Raw genomic sequence first — 15,448 nt, forward strand, 5'->3', positions numbered from 1 at the left:
AATTGTTAAAAGTGAAGTGCCTGAGTCACAGTGATCCTCGATCACTGGAGAATTTATTTAAAATAAAGAGAATCACTCAGGAAACATATTCAAATGTAGAGTCTTAGGCTCTGGGCTAAAGAATCTGATTTAGCACCCACCTTAATAGAGATTCCACTTTGAGAAAGACTTCTCAAAGTACATTAGGCATATTGTAGCTGAGCCCTTTTTCCTGTCTACTAATATAGAAGAATGGCTGCACAATCGAGGTAGCAACAAACAATTTAGAGATCAAAAAACTTCATAGATTAGTGATAGGGGACCCAAGATTTAGAAGGGCTATAGAGATACCTGGCCTAGCCTTCCTCTCAAAGAAGTTTAAGCTGTTAGCCAAGACAGAAGGCTGACTTAGTTTTTATTATGACTTCTATTTTTAAGAATCTTCTGTAGTAAACTATCCTAATACAGTTTTTCAGATTTTTCCCCCCTCTCTTACAAAAGAAAGAGTTTGGCCTAAATATTCCCCAAGTATTTTTTTGGCACTAAGCTTTCACAGTTCTCTCTCCTCTCCTATACCTATAATCTAAATGTGAAAGTAAACCTGTTTGTCTTAATTAATTGATATAGTAAATATAATTCTATACTTTATTAAAGAATTAAATTTTAATGGCTTTGGTCTCTGATCTTATTATGTTAATAGGAGACAAGGGAGATATTAGGAAATAAACTAACACTTATTGGGAACTTGCTAGGCTTTTTATATACAGAGAAAATTAATGCACTGATACAACCACCTTATGAAGTAATAAGTAGTCTCTCTACAATAGAGGAAGTGAGGCTCGAAGTGGTTAACTGCTGTCTAGGATCACACAGCTAGTACGTTAAAGAGAGTATCTGGATTTCGGTTCGAATTCGAAGTACATGCTATTTCTACATGTGCTGCTTCCTACTAAAATCTATAGATAGCCTTCCAATAGTCAATTATATTAACCTTTTCTCAAACTAAAATATCTTTGACCAGAACTGCTGAGAAGGAGGAAAAGGAAAGTATCTTATGGGTACTCTTCTGCCCTTATTTAGACATGTATGTCCAAAATACAACAGGATGATGTTATGTGAAACAGAGTAATGGAGAAAATAAAGAAACTGTATAATGTGCCATTGACTACATGACAACACTGCTTGTGGACATTTTATTCACTTTAAAATAAATATTGTGCTATAAAACTGTCCGGAACTAAAATCTGTAGTATATAGTAGGCAAGTACAAAGGATAGCCAGCACAGTGTGTTTTGTTAAGATAAATCATTCTAAATCGAAAGAGAAGAATCACCGACTGTCTATACCAGGTACATATTTTTTGGGGAAACACACTCATATCAAGGAGAAAGAAACAGATAAAAGTTCTGAGAGAGAAGCAATCTATTGTAAATAAGAGTTTCTTGAGATTAACAGAGGAGAAGAAAACTTATATGTGAGGCTTTACTGTGTGTCCAGTTTCTAGTTTAATACCTGGTAGAGAGCGGTTGCTAAATAGAAATTTGTTGAAAGGATTTCAGGCACTAGAAATTACATATTTAACACAGTCTCTCATTTAAACAACCTCCTGTCAATTTCTTTCTTCATTATCCTTACTTTATTAGCTAGTGTATATACTATAATTTACATAATAAATCTATTATTTAAAAACTTTCAAGAGGTACAATGATTATGACATTTCATTAGGATGGACTCTAAATTGCTTGGACAGGATTTATTTTGGAATCACATTATCCAAGCAAAGAAAAACACACAATCAGTTCATAAGACACAACAAAAATGAAAAAGGTGAAACAAAACGTCTGCCTTAGAAGTTTATCAATAACCTCTTATGTACACATACATATTCACAAAGTGGTTGAGAGTCCTTTTATACAATCCTTTAGATGCAGTCCAATGACTGAGAGCTCTATAATGGGACATATGGTCAGACAAATCATCATGACTTCCAATGATCTTTTTTTTCCCCTGAACTTCGTTACCCTTTAGTTGGGGAGAGAAAGAAGTCCATTTTCGTCTGCTGTATCTAAGATTTTACAGATCACTGGAGATTCAACCTAAAGAACAACAACAATAAAACCATTAAAAAGCTGCTAAGCTGAATACTTTATTCAGTATTTTTCTGCTGAATGAATACCTATAAATTTGATAAATGTATACGAGTCCTTGTTTTGGATAAACCATACAATGTTATTTCTACAAATTGAGCTTTTTAGAAAACATTTAGTCATCCAAATAAAATACCAGATAGGTAGAGAAGGTATTTTTATCTTTAAGTAAAAGAGATGAGAAAAGAAGTAAAGGACAAGAATGAGAGAGAAATACATAGCTAGGTCTTATATAACAAAAAAGTAGCAGAATATGGCAACATAATAAGTTGTACAATTCAGGAAAAGGTAAAAAAAAAATACAATCCAAAAATGGGCCAGGTGTTAAAATGATCAGATTTAAGATAACTATAATAAATATAATGAAGGAAATAGTGGAAAAGGTAGACAACATGTGAGAATAGATGGGGGATTTTAGCAGAAATGAAGCCATAAAAAAGAACCAAATGGAAATATTAGAAAAGAAAAATACATCAGATACAAATTCATTCAAAGAGGTGGACAGGACACAGCAGAGGAAAGACTCAATGAACTTGAAGACAATTCAATAGAAATGACATGACCTAAATTGAAACAAAGAAGGTAAGAATAAAATAAAGGGCCTGAGATTTGGGGACAACCTCAAACTAACATGTTTAATCAGAGTCCCAGAAATAGAAAAAAGGTGGGGCAGAAGAAATCTTTGAAAAGATGATGGCCAAAATTTTTCCAAACCTAATGAATTATATCAACCCACAAACCTGAGAAGCTCAGTGAACTCCAACCAGGATAAATAACAAGGAAAACCACCCTTACGCATCGCATAACCAAAGGTAGAACCATATTTCTAGAAGGAAGTAGAAGATAATACCTTCATGACTTTGGGGTGGCAAAATTTCTTAAAACAAAAAAATCATTAGCAATAAAATGGGAAAAAAATTGATAAAATGAACTTCATCAAATAAACTTTTGCTCATCAAAAGACAGTAAGAAAAAAGAATAGTCAAGACATCAGGGGAAAAATCTGCAATTAAAATAGAAAAAAACTCATGTCCATTATATATTTGAACTCCTAGAAATAAATAATAATAAGACAGACAACACCAACAAAAATGGGTAAAAGACTGAGAAAGACTCTCTCCTTGACCAAATAGTAAGGCTCCCCTGAGCCCTCTTTTTGACTAGGCCTCTTTTTGTTCCTGGGCCTGCCAAGTCCAGTTGCAGCAGTAATTCGGATAAGTCAGTTTAGAGAGAATCCCTCACTCTGAATATCTAAATCACCCTCCATATCTGATCAAATTCCTCCTCTCTCACTTTTGATATCTGATCTTCCTGGCCAGCCTTCAGCAATAATTCTGTTAAGTCAGTTTAGCAAGAATCCCCTACCCCCGATGTCTCCTTTTAGTAATTTGCCATACAATGACTACTCCCCAACACCCCATTTCTGCTTGTTGACTATGTATCCCTGGCTGTCTTTGCTGTATTTGGAGATGAGCTGACTCTCTCTCCCCTATTATGATAGTCTTGACACTTGTGGCAACAGTCCTGAATAAAGTCTTCCTTACTGTTTTTGTATCAGAATAATTTTTTCTTTAAAAAGACTTGGCCAGACACTTCACCAAAGAAGGTATACAGATGAATAATCACATGAAAAGGTTTCAACAACACTTTTCATATGGGAAATGCAAATTAAAATCACTAAAATGGCTAAAATAAAAAAGACTGACAACACCAAATATTGGTAAGGATGTGGAGCAATTGGACTCTCATATATTGCTGGCAGGAGTAAAATGATGAAAACAAAGGCTGAGTCTAAAAGACATGCTTTGTCAAAGAGGCCAGGCATAAAACATTATAGACTATATGATCCCATTCATATGGAATCAAAAAAGAGGTAAAACTGATCTATGGTATCAGAAAATAGAAAGGAGTATCTTTGGGAATTGAGGGGTATTGACAGGAAAGGGGTATAAGAAAATTTTCTGCAGTGATAGATACCTTGTTTTGGGTAATAGTTAAATGGGTATATAAAACTGTCAAAACCCATCAGACTCAACACTTAAGAACTTTGCATTTTACTTTATGTAAATTATACCTCAATTAAAAAATGTCAATTTTTACAAGTAGTATGAGGGCTATATTAAACTTTGGATACTACTGAAGGTCCTTTCTAGACTTAATGCTAAAAATTAAAATGTGGCCCCAAACTGAATTCCTGAGTATCAGTTTTTCACTTACCCCAAGGATATACTGACAGGAGTGAGGCTCTAGCATATATACAGTAACAGCATGAGGAGAATCTGATTCTTTACACCTAAAACAGAGAGTACTTTAAGGCACTGTCCAAACGATACAAAATTATTTTAAATTGTTTTCCTCTCAAGGATAAAAATGCCTTGTAAGTGGTTCTGTATAATTTAATAAATAATTGAAATAATTTAATTTGATAATAACTTATAAATAAATAACAATTATGATTTTACTATTTTATAATAGAACAGTATTTTATGACAAATCCATAAATTATTATGAATAAATATAATTATCCATAATTATATATTTATATAATCTTTTGTCCATAGGAAGCAGACTAAAGAGAAAGGCATAAAGCATGATTTGATGGTCTAACTTACTTTAGTTTTACAGTCACCTGTCTTGGTTTGTCAGTTATATCACAAATATCTCCATTCCCATAAAAATGTGACACCATCCTGAATCAGAAAAACACACAAGCTTTATTAAACTAAAACTTCACTCATTCAGAGTAATTGTAATGGGTAGGGTGAGAAGATGGTTACAGGGATCAGTTTTGCATTAGTTAAAAAAAAAATCTGACTATAAAATACTCCTTAAAAATACATATTTTTAAGGTTATGTCACAGAGAAAGTCTTTCAGCTTCTATAAATAATACAAAGTTGAGATACCTCTTAGTGGTTTAATTAATAAGAATGATCTTTAACTTGCACATAATTTATTTGTATACAAATAGTTAAGGTTAAATTGCTTTTAAAAGTTTTCTTTTAAAGCTAACCATTTCCCCAGCCCTGTATATTGTTTCCTTTGTGGAACAGTTTCCCTGTCTTCCCATCCTCCATTCAGCTCCACTCATTAAAATACTGTAATGCAGGTATACAAAGGTAAAGCCTAAGCTAAGCTATAAATTCCAAAGAGCAGGAACCAAAGACAAGTTTTAATTTTGCTAGCCTCACACTCCTGTGCTTCAATATTTGTTGCACATGATACCATGAGCTATTTTCACTTGAAACATATAAACATTTAAAAAACTGATCCGTTTAGTATATTAATACTTAAATACCTATCTCTTAATTTTGCTAATTTTGATTTTGGTCAGTCCAATAAGTCGGCACATTCTGAAAACAGACTCTCTCAATACCATCTATGCTAGGAAGGACAAAGTTAACATCTGAGAAGGAAAAAGAATGAATAATTTAAAATTCACTGGGTAATGGACTATAAGAAAAGCTAAAGTTTAGTTATTCTTGGGAAATAAGAGATTAATTTACTTCTGCTATAACAAGATAAACCTAATAGCCCAAAAGAGATGTGAGGTAGTTCTTCAAAAAACCATTGTTTAACAATTTTCAACCATTACCCCACTTTAAGTAACAAAGGGAAATGCTGGAGTATATTTAAATAGAGTTAAGTAACTTAAAGTGGTAGCGATTACACATGAAGGGGGAAAATGTTTATAACAGCCTTAGACCTAATACCTGGAATTGTACCAGTGTTACTAGCACCACCACCACTCTCATTACTATACACCACCACCACTGTCAAAGGCAGCAGCCAACGTTTATTTCATGCAATTGCCAGGCACTACACTTTACATGAATTACCTCATTTAAATGTCATAACAATTCTCTGAGGCAAATACTACTAGACAATTCTCTGAGGCAAATACTACTAGACAAGAAAAGTGAGGCTTACGAAGATTACATAATTTGCCCAAGGTAGTAAGTGAATCGCCAGTATTTGAATACAGGGTATCTGACTTCCGAAACTGTGCTCTTAACTATTACACTATGTTGTTCCCTCTAGAAAAGAAAACTAACTTAAAAAATGTCCCTGAGAAAAGCTGACCAGATATTTTACTTTAAATTTATGTTTTTCAGTATCCTGAGTTTTAAATATTCTAAGATCTAAAGGCAAATAAAGTTAATATTTACCTGACTGTCTGGGTACCATCGTCTTGAAGGTGATAGGCTCTAGCAGTATTCTTCTTAGCCCATTCAATATGTTCTTCTTGGTTCCATGTCCCCACAACCACAGAGGTTTTCCCACTATCCTTGTCCTAATATATAAAAAAATATTTGTGACAATGCATGCTTGACATCAAGGTGACATTTATGCTGATGGCTTACAAGCTACAGATCTTATCCTCATCTGCACACTGGATATCTATGTTTAGACGTGATAATGTTAGTCAAACTTCTCAATTAGTAGAAATTTGAGCTCATTATTCTTTACTCCTTGTTTCTCTGAATTATGAAACTAGTACTTTCTAGTCAGGTTAGGTCCTGATGTCGTTTTTTGTTTTTTTTGCGGTACGCGGGCCTGTCACTGTTGTGGCCTCTCCCGTCGCGGAGCACAGGCTCCGGTCGCGCAGGCTCAGTGGCCATGGCTCACGGGCCCAGCCGCTCCGCGGCATGTGGGATCTTCCCAGACCGGGGCACGAACCCGTATCCCCTGCATCGGCAGGCGGACTCTCAACCACTGTGCCACCAGGGAAGCCCCTGATGTAGTTATTTTTGACTCTTCTATTTCCTTTCTCTCCTACATTTATCAGTCCTGTCAATTATTTTCCTGGAAATGTTCTTGGCTTCACTCTTTCTCTACATGTCCATTGCCAACATCTCACCCCCAACTAAGAGTTTAATCTCTCATACCTAGATAATACAACCACATACTACTGTGATTCTTACTTAAATATTTGGCCTCTATCTCTTACCCTGTAGCCACACTGAACCTATCTTCATGCTACTCTTTAAAATGCAAACCTTCAAGTTATACTAGTTTTCACACTACTCATTTGACACGATGCACTATATATTGTCCTGTATGTGGACTTCCTTCTCTCTCATTTTCCTTCCGTTCCTTTTCCTTCCTTTTCTTCTTTATATTTTATGCCAGGGACCATGCTGGGCACGAGTATACATATGATTAGTAGAACTAAAAACACTTAGAGGCAAAGGAAACAGCCACAGCCACTGCTACAGTGGAGCTTATTGCCTAGTGGGAGAGCCATTAAACATTCTTTTAGCAACTACACTGTAAATTTCTAGAGAGACAGGGATTAGAGCTGCACAGTGAATCAAGAGGTTGGATATGGAACAAGAGTGCCTGGGTTTGAATTTTAGTTTCACCATTTACTACCTATGTGATTTTAGGCAAGTTACTAAATCTTTGCTTCAGTTTCCTCATCTCGGAGTAACAATACTCATCTCTTACAACTGTTACGAGCATTAAATGAGTTGATATTTGTAAAGTACTTAGAACAATGCCTGGTATACAGTAAGCACTATATTTGTTAGCTACTATTATTTTTCTGTCTCCCAAAGCTCCTACCAGAGTTCTTCAAGAAGTTCTAGGGACTTCCCTGGTGGTCCAGTGGTCAAGTGCTCCCAATGCAGGGGGCCCCTGTTCGACCCCTGGTCAGGGAACTAGATCCCACATGCTACAACTAAGAGCCCGCATCCTGCAACTAAAGATCCCACATGCAGCAATGAAGATCCCGCATGCTGCAACTAAAACCCGGCGCAACCAAATAAATTTAAACAAAAAGGAAAAGAAAAAAAAAGTTCTAGGTTACATGACCTTGACTAAAATAAGTTTGATAAAACCTAGTGTTCGCAAGTGTATACGAAAACAGCCATTGTTAATGGAAATGTAAACTGGTCCAACCCTTTGGAAAGCAATTGTTCAGTATGCATACATTTTGACCTAGCAAGTACATTTCTAGAAATGTGCCCTATGAATATACTTGCAAAAGTTCACAAACACAACTATTTAAAAATGCTCACTAAGATGCTGTCACAGCAAAAACTGGAAACAACTCAAAGGCTCATCAATACACGTCTGGCTAAATATACTGTGGGTAGAGACATAATCCTCTGAACCTGCTGAAAAAAATAAGATCAGTTGTTGCTGGCATGGAAAGATCTCCAAGATACTAGGTGAAAAGAAAAAGTGCTGAGCAGTGCATTTAGTATATCCCTTCTGTATAAATAAAAGGGTTATATCAACATTTACATATAGGCATTTTGTTCCCTTCTGGTGGGTTAGCTAAGAAAAAGTTAACAGCTGTTACTTTTTTTAAAAATTTATTTCTTTTTAAAAATTTATTATTTATTTATTTATTTATTTTCTGAACCCCCTCCCTCCCCCCGGCCTGAGTGAGCCAGAGTCCCCGAATCAGCTGCTCCTTTTTTTTTCTTTTTTGAATTTTATTTTTTTATGCAGCAGGTCCTTATTAGTCATCCATTTTATACACAAGAGTGTATACATGTCAATCCCAATAGCCCAATTCATCACCACCACCCCTGCCACTTTACCCCCTTGGTGTCCATAAATTTGTTCTATACATCTGTGTCTCTATTTCTGCCCTGCAAACCAGTTCATCTGTAACATTTTTCTAGGTCCCACATATATGCGTTAATATACGATACTTTTCTCTTTCTGACTTACTTCACTCTGTATGACAGTCTCTAGATCCATCCACGTCTCTACAAATGACGCAATTTCGTTCCTTTTTATGGCTGAGTAATATTCCATTGTATATATGTACCACATCTTCTTTATCCATTCGTCTGTGGGCACTTAGGTTGCTTCCATGACCTGGTTATTCTACATAGTGCTGCAATGAACATTGGGGTGTATGTGTCTTTTTGAATTATGGTTTTCTCTGGGTATATGCCCAGTAGTGGGATTGCTGGATCATATGGTAATTCTTAGCTTTTTAAGGAACCTCCATACTGTTCTCCATAGTGGCTGTATCAATTTATATTCCCACCAACAGTGCAAGAGGGTTCCCTTTTCTCCACACCCTCTCCAGCATTTATTGTTTGTAGATTTTGTGATGGTGCCCATTCTAACTGGTGTGAGGTGATACCTCATTGTAGTTTTGATTTGCATTTCTCTAATAATTAGTGATGTTGAGCAGCTTTTCATGTGCTTCTTGGCCATCTGTATGTCTTTTTTGGAGAAATGTCTATTTAGGTCTTCTGCCCATTTTTAGGTTGGGTTGTTTGTTTTTTTAATATTGAGCTGCAGGAGCTGTTTATATATTTTGGAGATTAATCCTTTGCCCGTTGATTCGTTTGCAAATATTTTCTCCCATTCTGAGGGTTGTCTTTTTGTCTTGTTTATGGTTTCCTTTGCTGTGCAAAAGCTTTGAAGTTTCATTAGGTCCCATTTGTTTATTTTTGTTTTTATTTCCATTACTCTAGGAGGTGGATCAAAAAAGATCTTGCTGTGATTTATGTCAAAGAGTGTTCTTCCTGTTTTCCTCTAAGAGTTTTACAGTGTCCGGTCTTACATTTAGGTCTCTAATCCATTTTGAGTTTATTTTTGTGTATGGTGTTAGGGAGTTTTCTAATTTCATTCTTTTACATGTAGCTGTCCAGTTTTCCCAGCACTACTTATGAAGAAACTGTCTTTTCTGCATTGTATATCCTTGCCTCCTTTGTCATAGATTAGTTGACCATAGGTACGTGGGTTTACCTCTAGGCTTTCTATCCTGTTCCACTGATACATTTCTGTTTTTGTGCCAGTACCATATTGTCTTGATTACTGTAGCTTTGTAGTATAGTCTGAAGTCAGGGAGCCTGATTCCTCCAGCTCTGTTTTTCTTTCTCAAGATTGCTTTGGCTATTCAGAGTCTTTTGTGTCTCCATACAAATTGTCAAATTTTTTGTTCTAGTTCTGTGAAAAATGCCATTGGTAGTTTGATAGGGATTGCACTGAATCTGTAGATTGCTTTGGGTAGTATAGTCATTTCCACAATGTTGATCTTCCAATCCAAGAACATGGTATATCTCTCCATCTGTTGGTATCATCTTTAATTTCTTTCATCAGTGTCTTATAGTTTTCTGCATACAGGTCTTTTGTCTCCTTAGGTAGATTTATCCCTAGGTATTTTACTCTTTTCATTGCAGTGGTAAATGGGAGTGTTTCCTTAATTTCTCTTTCAGATTTTTCATCATTAGTGTATAGGAATGCCAGAGATTTCTGTACATTAATGTTGTATCCTGCTACTTTACCAAATTCATTGATGAGCTCTAGTAGTTTTCTGGTAGCATCTTTAGGATTCTCTATGTATCGTATCATGTCATCTGCATACAGTGACAGTTTTACTTCTTTTCTGAAGTGGATTCCTTTTATTTCTTTTTCATCTCTGATTGCTGTGGCTAAACCTTCCAAAACTATGTTGAATAATAGTGGTGAGAGTGGGCAACCTTGTCTTCTTCCTGATCTTAGTGGAAATGGTTTCAATTTTTCACCATTGAGAATGATGTTGGCTGTGGGTTTGTCATATATGGCCTTTATTATGTTGAGGTAAGTTCCCTCTGTGCCTACTTTCTGAAGCGTTTTTATCATAAATCGGTGTTGGATTTTGTCGAAAGCTTTTTCTGCATCTATTGAGATGATCATATGGTTTTTCTCCTTCAGTTTGTTTTTATTTTTGGCTGTGTTGTGTCTTTGTTGCTGCACACAGGGTTTCTCTAGTTGCGGCGAGTGGTGGCTACTCTTTGTTGTGGTGCCCGGGTTTCTCACTGCGGTGGCTTCTCTTGTTGTGGAGCACAGGCTCTAGGCACGTGGGCTTCAGAAGTTGTGGCATGCCAGCTCAGTAGTTGTGGCTTGTAGGCTCTAGAGCTCAGGCTCATTAGCTGTGGTGCACAGGCTTAGTTGCTCTGTGGCACGTAGAATCTTCCTGGACCAGGGCTCGAACCAGAGTCCCCTGCACTGGCAGGCAGATTATTAAGCACTGTGCCACCAGGGAAGCCCCAGCTGTTACTTTTGAAAAATGGGACAACAGTGGAGGAAAATTTTATTTTCATTCTATATTTCTGGCATATATTCCTTTAATTATATGAAAAAAAGCCACTGGGTATTATCTGGGCTGTACTTAGATGACACTTTTTTTTTGTATTAATAAAAAAATTAAGTAAAACATCCAAGCAGCAAGAATAAATGGAAAGCATAGTAAAATGGAATATCTCAGGCTTAAGTGAAGAATAAAATGTTCTAGTTTACAGACACCTCATAAATTTGGAGTGATTTACTTGTGGAAAGTGAGTTGATCTTTCCCATTATGATCCATCTTGAAATTTAAGATCAGCTCAAAACATCTCAAGAAGGCAAATACAGTATTTTCTAATTACCCATTATTATTTATTTGGGGGAATAAAAAGAGCCTTTTAAAACAGATCAATATTTATTAATGTTTGTTTTCCATGTCTAGTAGATTACCTTACTAAACAAACTACAACAATGACAAAACTACTGGGGCTTGAATTTCAGAATTTAAGCAGCTTTGGCTCAAGTATAGGAGAATACTGATTTATGAAATTATGAATAAAGAGCCAGTGCATTTAATCTTAAAACTTATTTTATTTTAAGCTTAGATGATATGGTACCTTCTTTTAGTTGAGAAACCTGCTGTATTTATCCTATTTTACTAACTCTAGTTACCATTCACTTAATTTAACGATGAGTTATAACAATGACTAATTTCTTGGTCAAAGCTAAAGAGGTTAGTCACTGTAGTTTATTATTCCTCCAGGCTCATAGTAATACAAGAATCTGAGTAGTTAATAAATAACGTTACTTTAAGATGATTGACTTAGTCTTAACTGACACCAAGTTTTCCATTTTCTAGAATTTAGAGACACTTTGATGAATATTTCCATATTAAAATCATCTTATAATTAAAAGTAACACCAACCCCCACCCCTTTTTTTTCCACAAAAGATTTTTGAAACTTTAATCCGCCTAGTGGTAGAGTGATATAAACGCTGTTCTATACCTCATGGTATTGATGTACATGTTTGCCATAGCAGAATTCATATTTCCACCAACCAACACCCTACAGGAAAGGAAACAGATCAAGTTATAGTACAGAGAAAGGCATATTGGGGTCTGTCTCAATACTGCCGCATGACAGTGATTGACATACATATAATTAAAAAAAACTGTACTAGCAATAATATGGTTGAAAATCAAAATTAAAAATTACTGATAAACTTTAAAAAGCACCTAAAGCAATTAGAGAAAGAAGAACAAAAAAACCCCAAAGTTAGCAGGAGGAAAGAAATCATAAAAATCAGATCAGAAATAAATGAAAAAGAAATGAAGGAAACGATAGCAAAGATCAATAAAACTAAAAGCTGGTTCTTTGAAAGGATAAACAAAATTGATAAACCACTAGCCAGACTCATCAAGAAAAAAAGGGAGAAGACTCAAATCAATAGAATTAGAAATGAAAAAGGAGAAGTAACAACTGACACTGCAGAAATACAAAAGATCATGAGAGATTACTACAAACAACTCTATGCCAATAAAATGGACAACGTGGAAGAAATGGACAAATTCTTAGAAAGGCACAACCTGCCAAGACTGAATCAGGAAGAAATAGAAAATATGAACAGACCAATCACAAGTACTGAAATTGAAACTGTGATTAAAAATCTTCCAACAAGCAAAAGCCCAGGACCAGATGGCTTCACAGGCGAATTCTATCAAACATTTAGAGAAGAGCTATCACCTATCCTTCTCAGACTCTTCCAAAATATAGCAGAGGGAGGAACACTCCCAAACTCATTCTATGAGGCCACCATCACCCTGATACCAAAACCAGACAAGGATGTCACAAAGAAAGAAAACTACAGGCCAATATCACTGATGAACATAGATGCAAAGATCCTCAACAAAATACTAGCAAACAGAATCCAACAGCACATTAAACGGATCATACACCATGATCAAGTGGGGTTTATTCCAGGAATGCAAGGATTCTTCAATATACGCAAATCAATCAACGTGATACACCATATTAACAAATTGAAGGAGAAAAACCATATGATCATCTCAATAGATGCAGAGAAAGCTTTTGACAAAATTCAACACCCATTTATGATAAAAACCCTGCAGAAAGTAGGCATAGAGGGAACTTTCCTCAACATAATAAAGGCCATATATAACAAACCCACAGCCAACATCGTCCTCAATGGTGAAAAACTGAAAGCATTTCCACTAAGATCAGGAACAAGACAAGGTTGCCCACTCTCACCACTATTATTCAACATAGTTTTGGAAGTTTTAGCCACAGCAATCAGAGAAGAAAAGGAAATAAAAGGAATCCAAATCGGAAAAGAAGAAGTAAAGCTGTCACTGTTTGCAGATGACATGATACTATACATACAGAATCCTAAAGATGCTACCAGAAAACTACTAGAGCTAATCAATGAATTTGGTAAAGTAGCAGGATACAAAATTAATGCACAGAAATCTCTGGCATTCCTATACACTAAGGATGAAAAATCTGAAAGTGAAATCAAGAAAACACTCCCATTTACCATTGCAACAAAAAGAATAAAATACCTAGGAATAAACCTACCTAAGGAGACAAAAGACCTGTATGCAGAAAATTATAAGACACTGATGAAAGAAATTAAAACTGATACAAATAGATGGAGAGATATACCATGTTCTTGGATTGGAAGAATCAACATTGTGAAAATGACTCTACTACCCAAAGCAATCTACAGATTCAGTGCAATCCCTATGAAACTACCACTGGCATTTTTCACAGAACTAGAACAAAAAATCTCACAATTTGTATGGAAACACAAAAGACCCCGAATAGCCAAAGCAATCTTGAGAACGAAAAATGGAGCTGGAGGAATCAGGCTTCCTGACTTCAGACTATACTACAAAGCTACAGTAATCAAGACAGTATGGTACTGGCACAAAAACAGAAATATAGATCAATGGAACAGGATAGAAAGCCCAGAGATAAACCCACGCACATATGGTCACCTTATCTTTGACAAAGGAGGCAGAAATGTACAGTGGAGAAAGGACAGCCTATTCAATAAGTGGTGCTGGGAAAACTGGACAGCTACATGTAAAAGTATGAGATTAGATCACTCCCTAACACCATACACAAAAATAAGCTCAAAATGGATTAAAGACCTAAATGTAAGGCCAGAAACTATCAAACTCTTAGAGGAAAACATAGGCAGAACACTCTATGACATAAATCACAGCAAGATCCTTTTTGACCCACCTCCTAGAGAAATGGAAATAAAAACAAAAGTAAACAAATGGGACCTAATGAAACTTAAAAGCTTTTGCGCAGCAAAGGAAACCATAAAGAAGACCAAAAGACAACCCTCAGAATGGGAGAAAATATTTGCAAATGAAGCAACTGACAAAGGATTAATCTCCAAAATTTATAAGCAGCTCATGCAGCTTAATAACAAAAGAACAAACAACCCAATCCAAAAATGGGCAGAAGACCTAAATAGACATTTATCCAAAGAAGATATACAGAGTGCCAACAAACACATGAAAGAATGCTCAACATCACTAATCATTAGAGAAATGCAAATCAAAACTACAATGAGATATCATCTCACACCAGTCAGAATGGCCATCATCAAAAAATCTAGAAACAATAAATGCTGGAGAGGGTGTGGAGAAAAGGGAACCCTCTTACACTGTTGGTGGGAATGTAAATTGATACAGCCACTGTGGAGAACAGTATGGAGGTTCCTTAAAAAGCTACAAAAAGAACTACCATATGACCCAGCAATCCCACTACTGGGCATATACCCTGAGAAAACCATAATTCAAAAAGAGTCATGTACCAAAATGTTCATTGCAGCTCTATTTACAATAGCCCAGAGATGGAAACAACCTAAGTGTCCATCATCGGATGAATGGATAAAGAAGATGTGGCACATATATACAATGGAATATTACTCAGCCATAAAAAGAGACGAAATTGAGCTATTTGTAATGAGGTGGATAGACCTAGAGTCTGTCATACAGAGTGAAGTAAGTCAGAAAGAGAGAGACAAATACCGTATGCTAACACATATATATGGAATTTAAGAAAAAAAAAATGTCATGAAAAACCTAGGGGTGAAACAGGAATAAAGACACAGACTTACTAGAGAATGGACTTGAGGCTATGGGGAGGGGGAAGGGTAAACGGTGACAAAGCAATAAAGAGGCATGGACATGTATACACTACCAAACGTAAGGTAGATAGCTAGTGGGAAGCAGCCGCATAGCACAGGGAGATCAGCTCGGTGCT

General features: G+C 35.9%; 2 protein-coding genes across 9 annotated transcripts in view; one reads left to right on the forward strand and one right to left on the reverse strand.

The window, feature by feature from the left end:
- The window catches only part of ASB3 (ankyrin repeat and SOCS box containing 3), a 155,092-nt gene that overhangs the window by 21,367 nt on the left and 118,277 nt on the right, over positions 1-15,448 (forward strand). The gene's annotated exons all lie outside the window — the stretch shown is intronic.
- Positions 1,820-15,448, reverse strand: part of ERLEC1 (endoplasmic reticulum lectin 1) — a 36,688-nt gene continuing 23,059 nt past the window's right edge. For 2 of the 7 annotated variants that reach the window (XM_049695976.1, XM_049695974.1), the window contains 6 exons: positions 12,152-12,211; positions 6,294-6,418; positions 4,739-4,816; positions 4,344-4,419; positions 2,867-2,952; positions 1,820-2,075 (listed from right to left, as the gene is read on the reverse strand). In XM_049695976.1, the coding sequence (XP_049551933.1) occupies positions 2,060-2,075; positions 2,867-2,952; positions 4,344-4,419; positions 4,739-4,816; positions 6,294-6,418; positions 12,152-12,211 (441 nt within the window). In that variant the 3' untranslated portion in view covers positions 1,820-2,059. Of the gene's footprint in view, positions 2,076-2,866; positions 2,953-2,976; positions 3,130-4,343; positions 4,420-4,738; positions 4,817-6,293; positions 6,419-12,151; positions 12,212-15,448 lie in introns of all 7 variants that reach the window. The other 5 variants (XR_007470856.1, XM_033417843.2, XM_049695975.1 and 2 more) reach the window with 5 other exon arrangements.

Source organism: Orcinus orca, chromosome 13 (assembly GCF_937001465.1).
Source record: "Orcinus orca chromosome 13, mOrcOrc1.1, whole genome shotgun sequence".
Classification (NCBI taxonomy): domain Eukaryota; kingdom Metazoa; phylum Chordata; class Mammalia; order Artiodactyla; family Delphinidae; genus Orcinus; species Orcinus orca.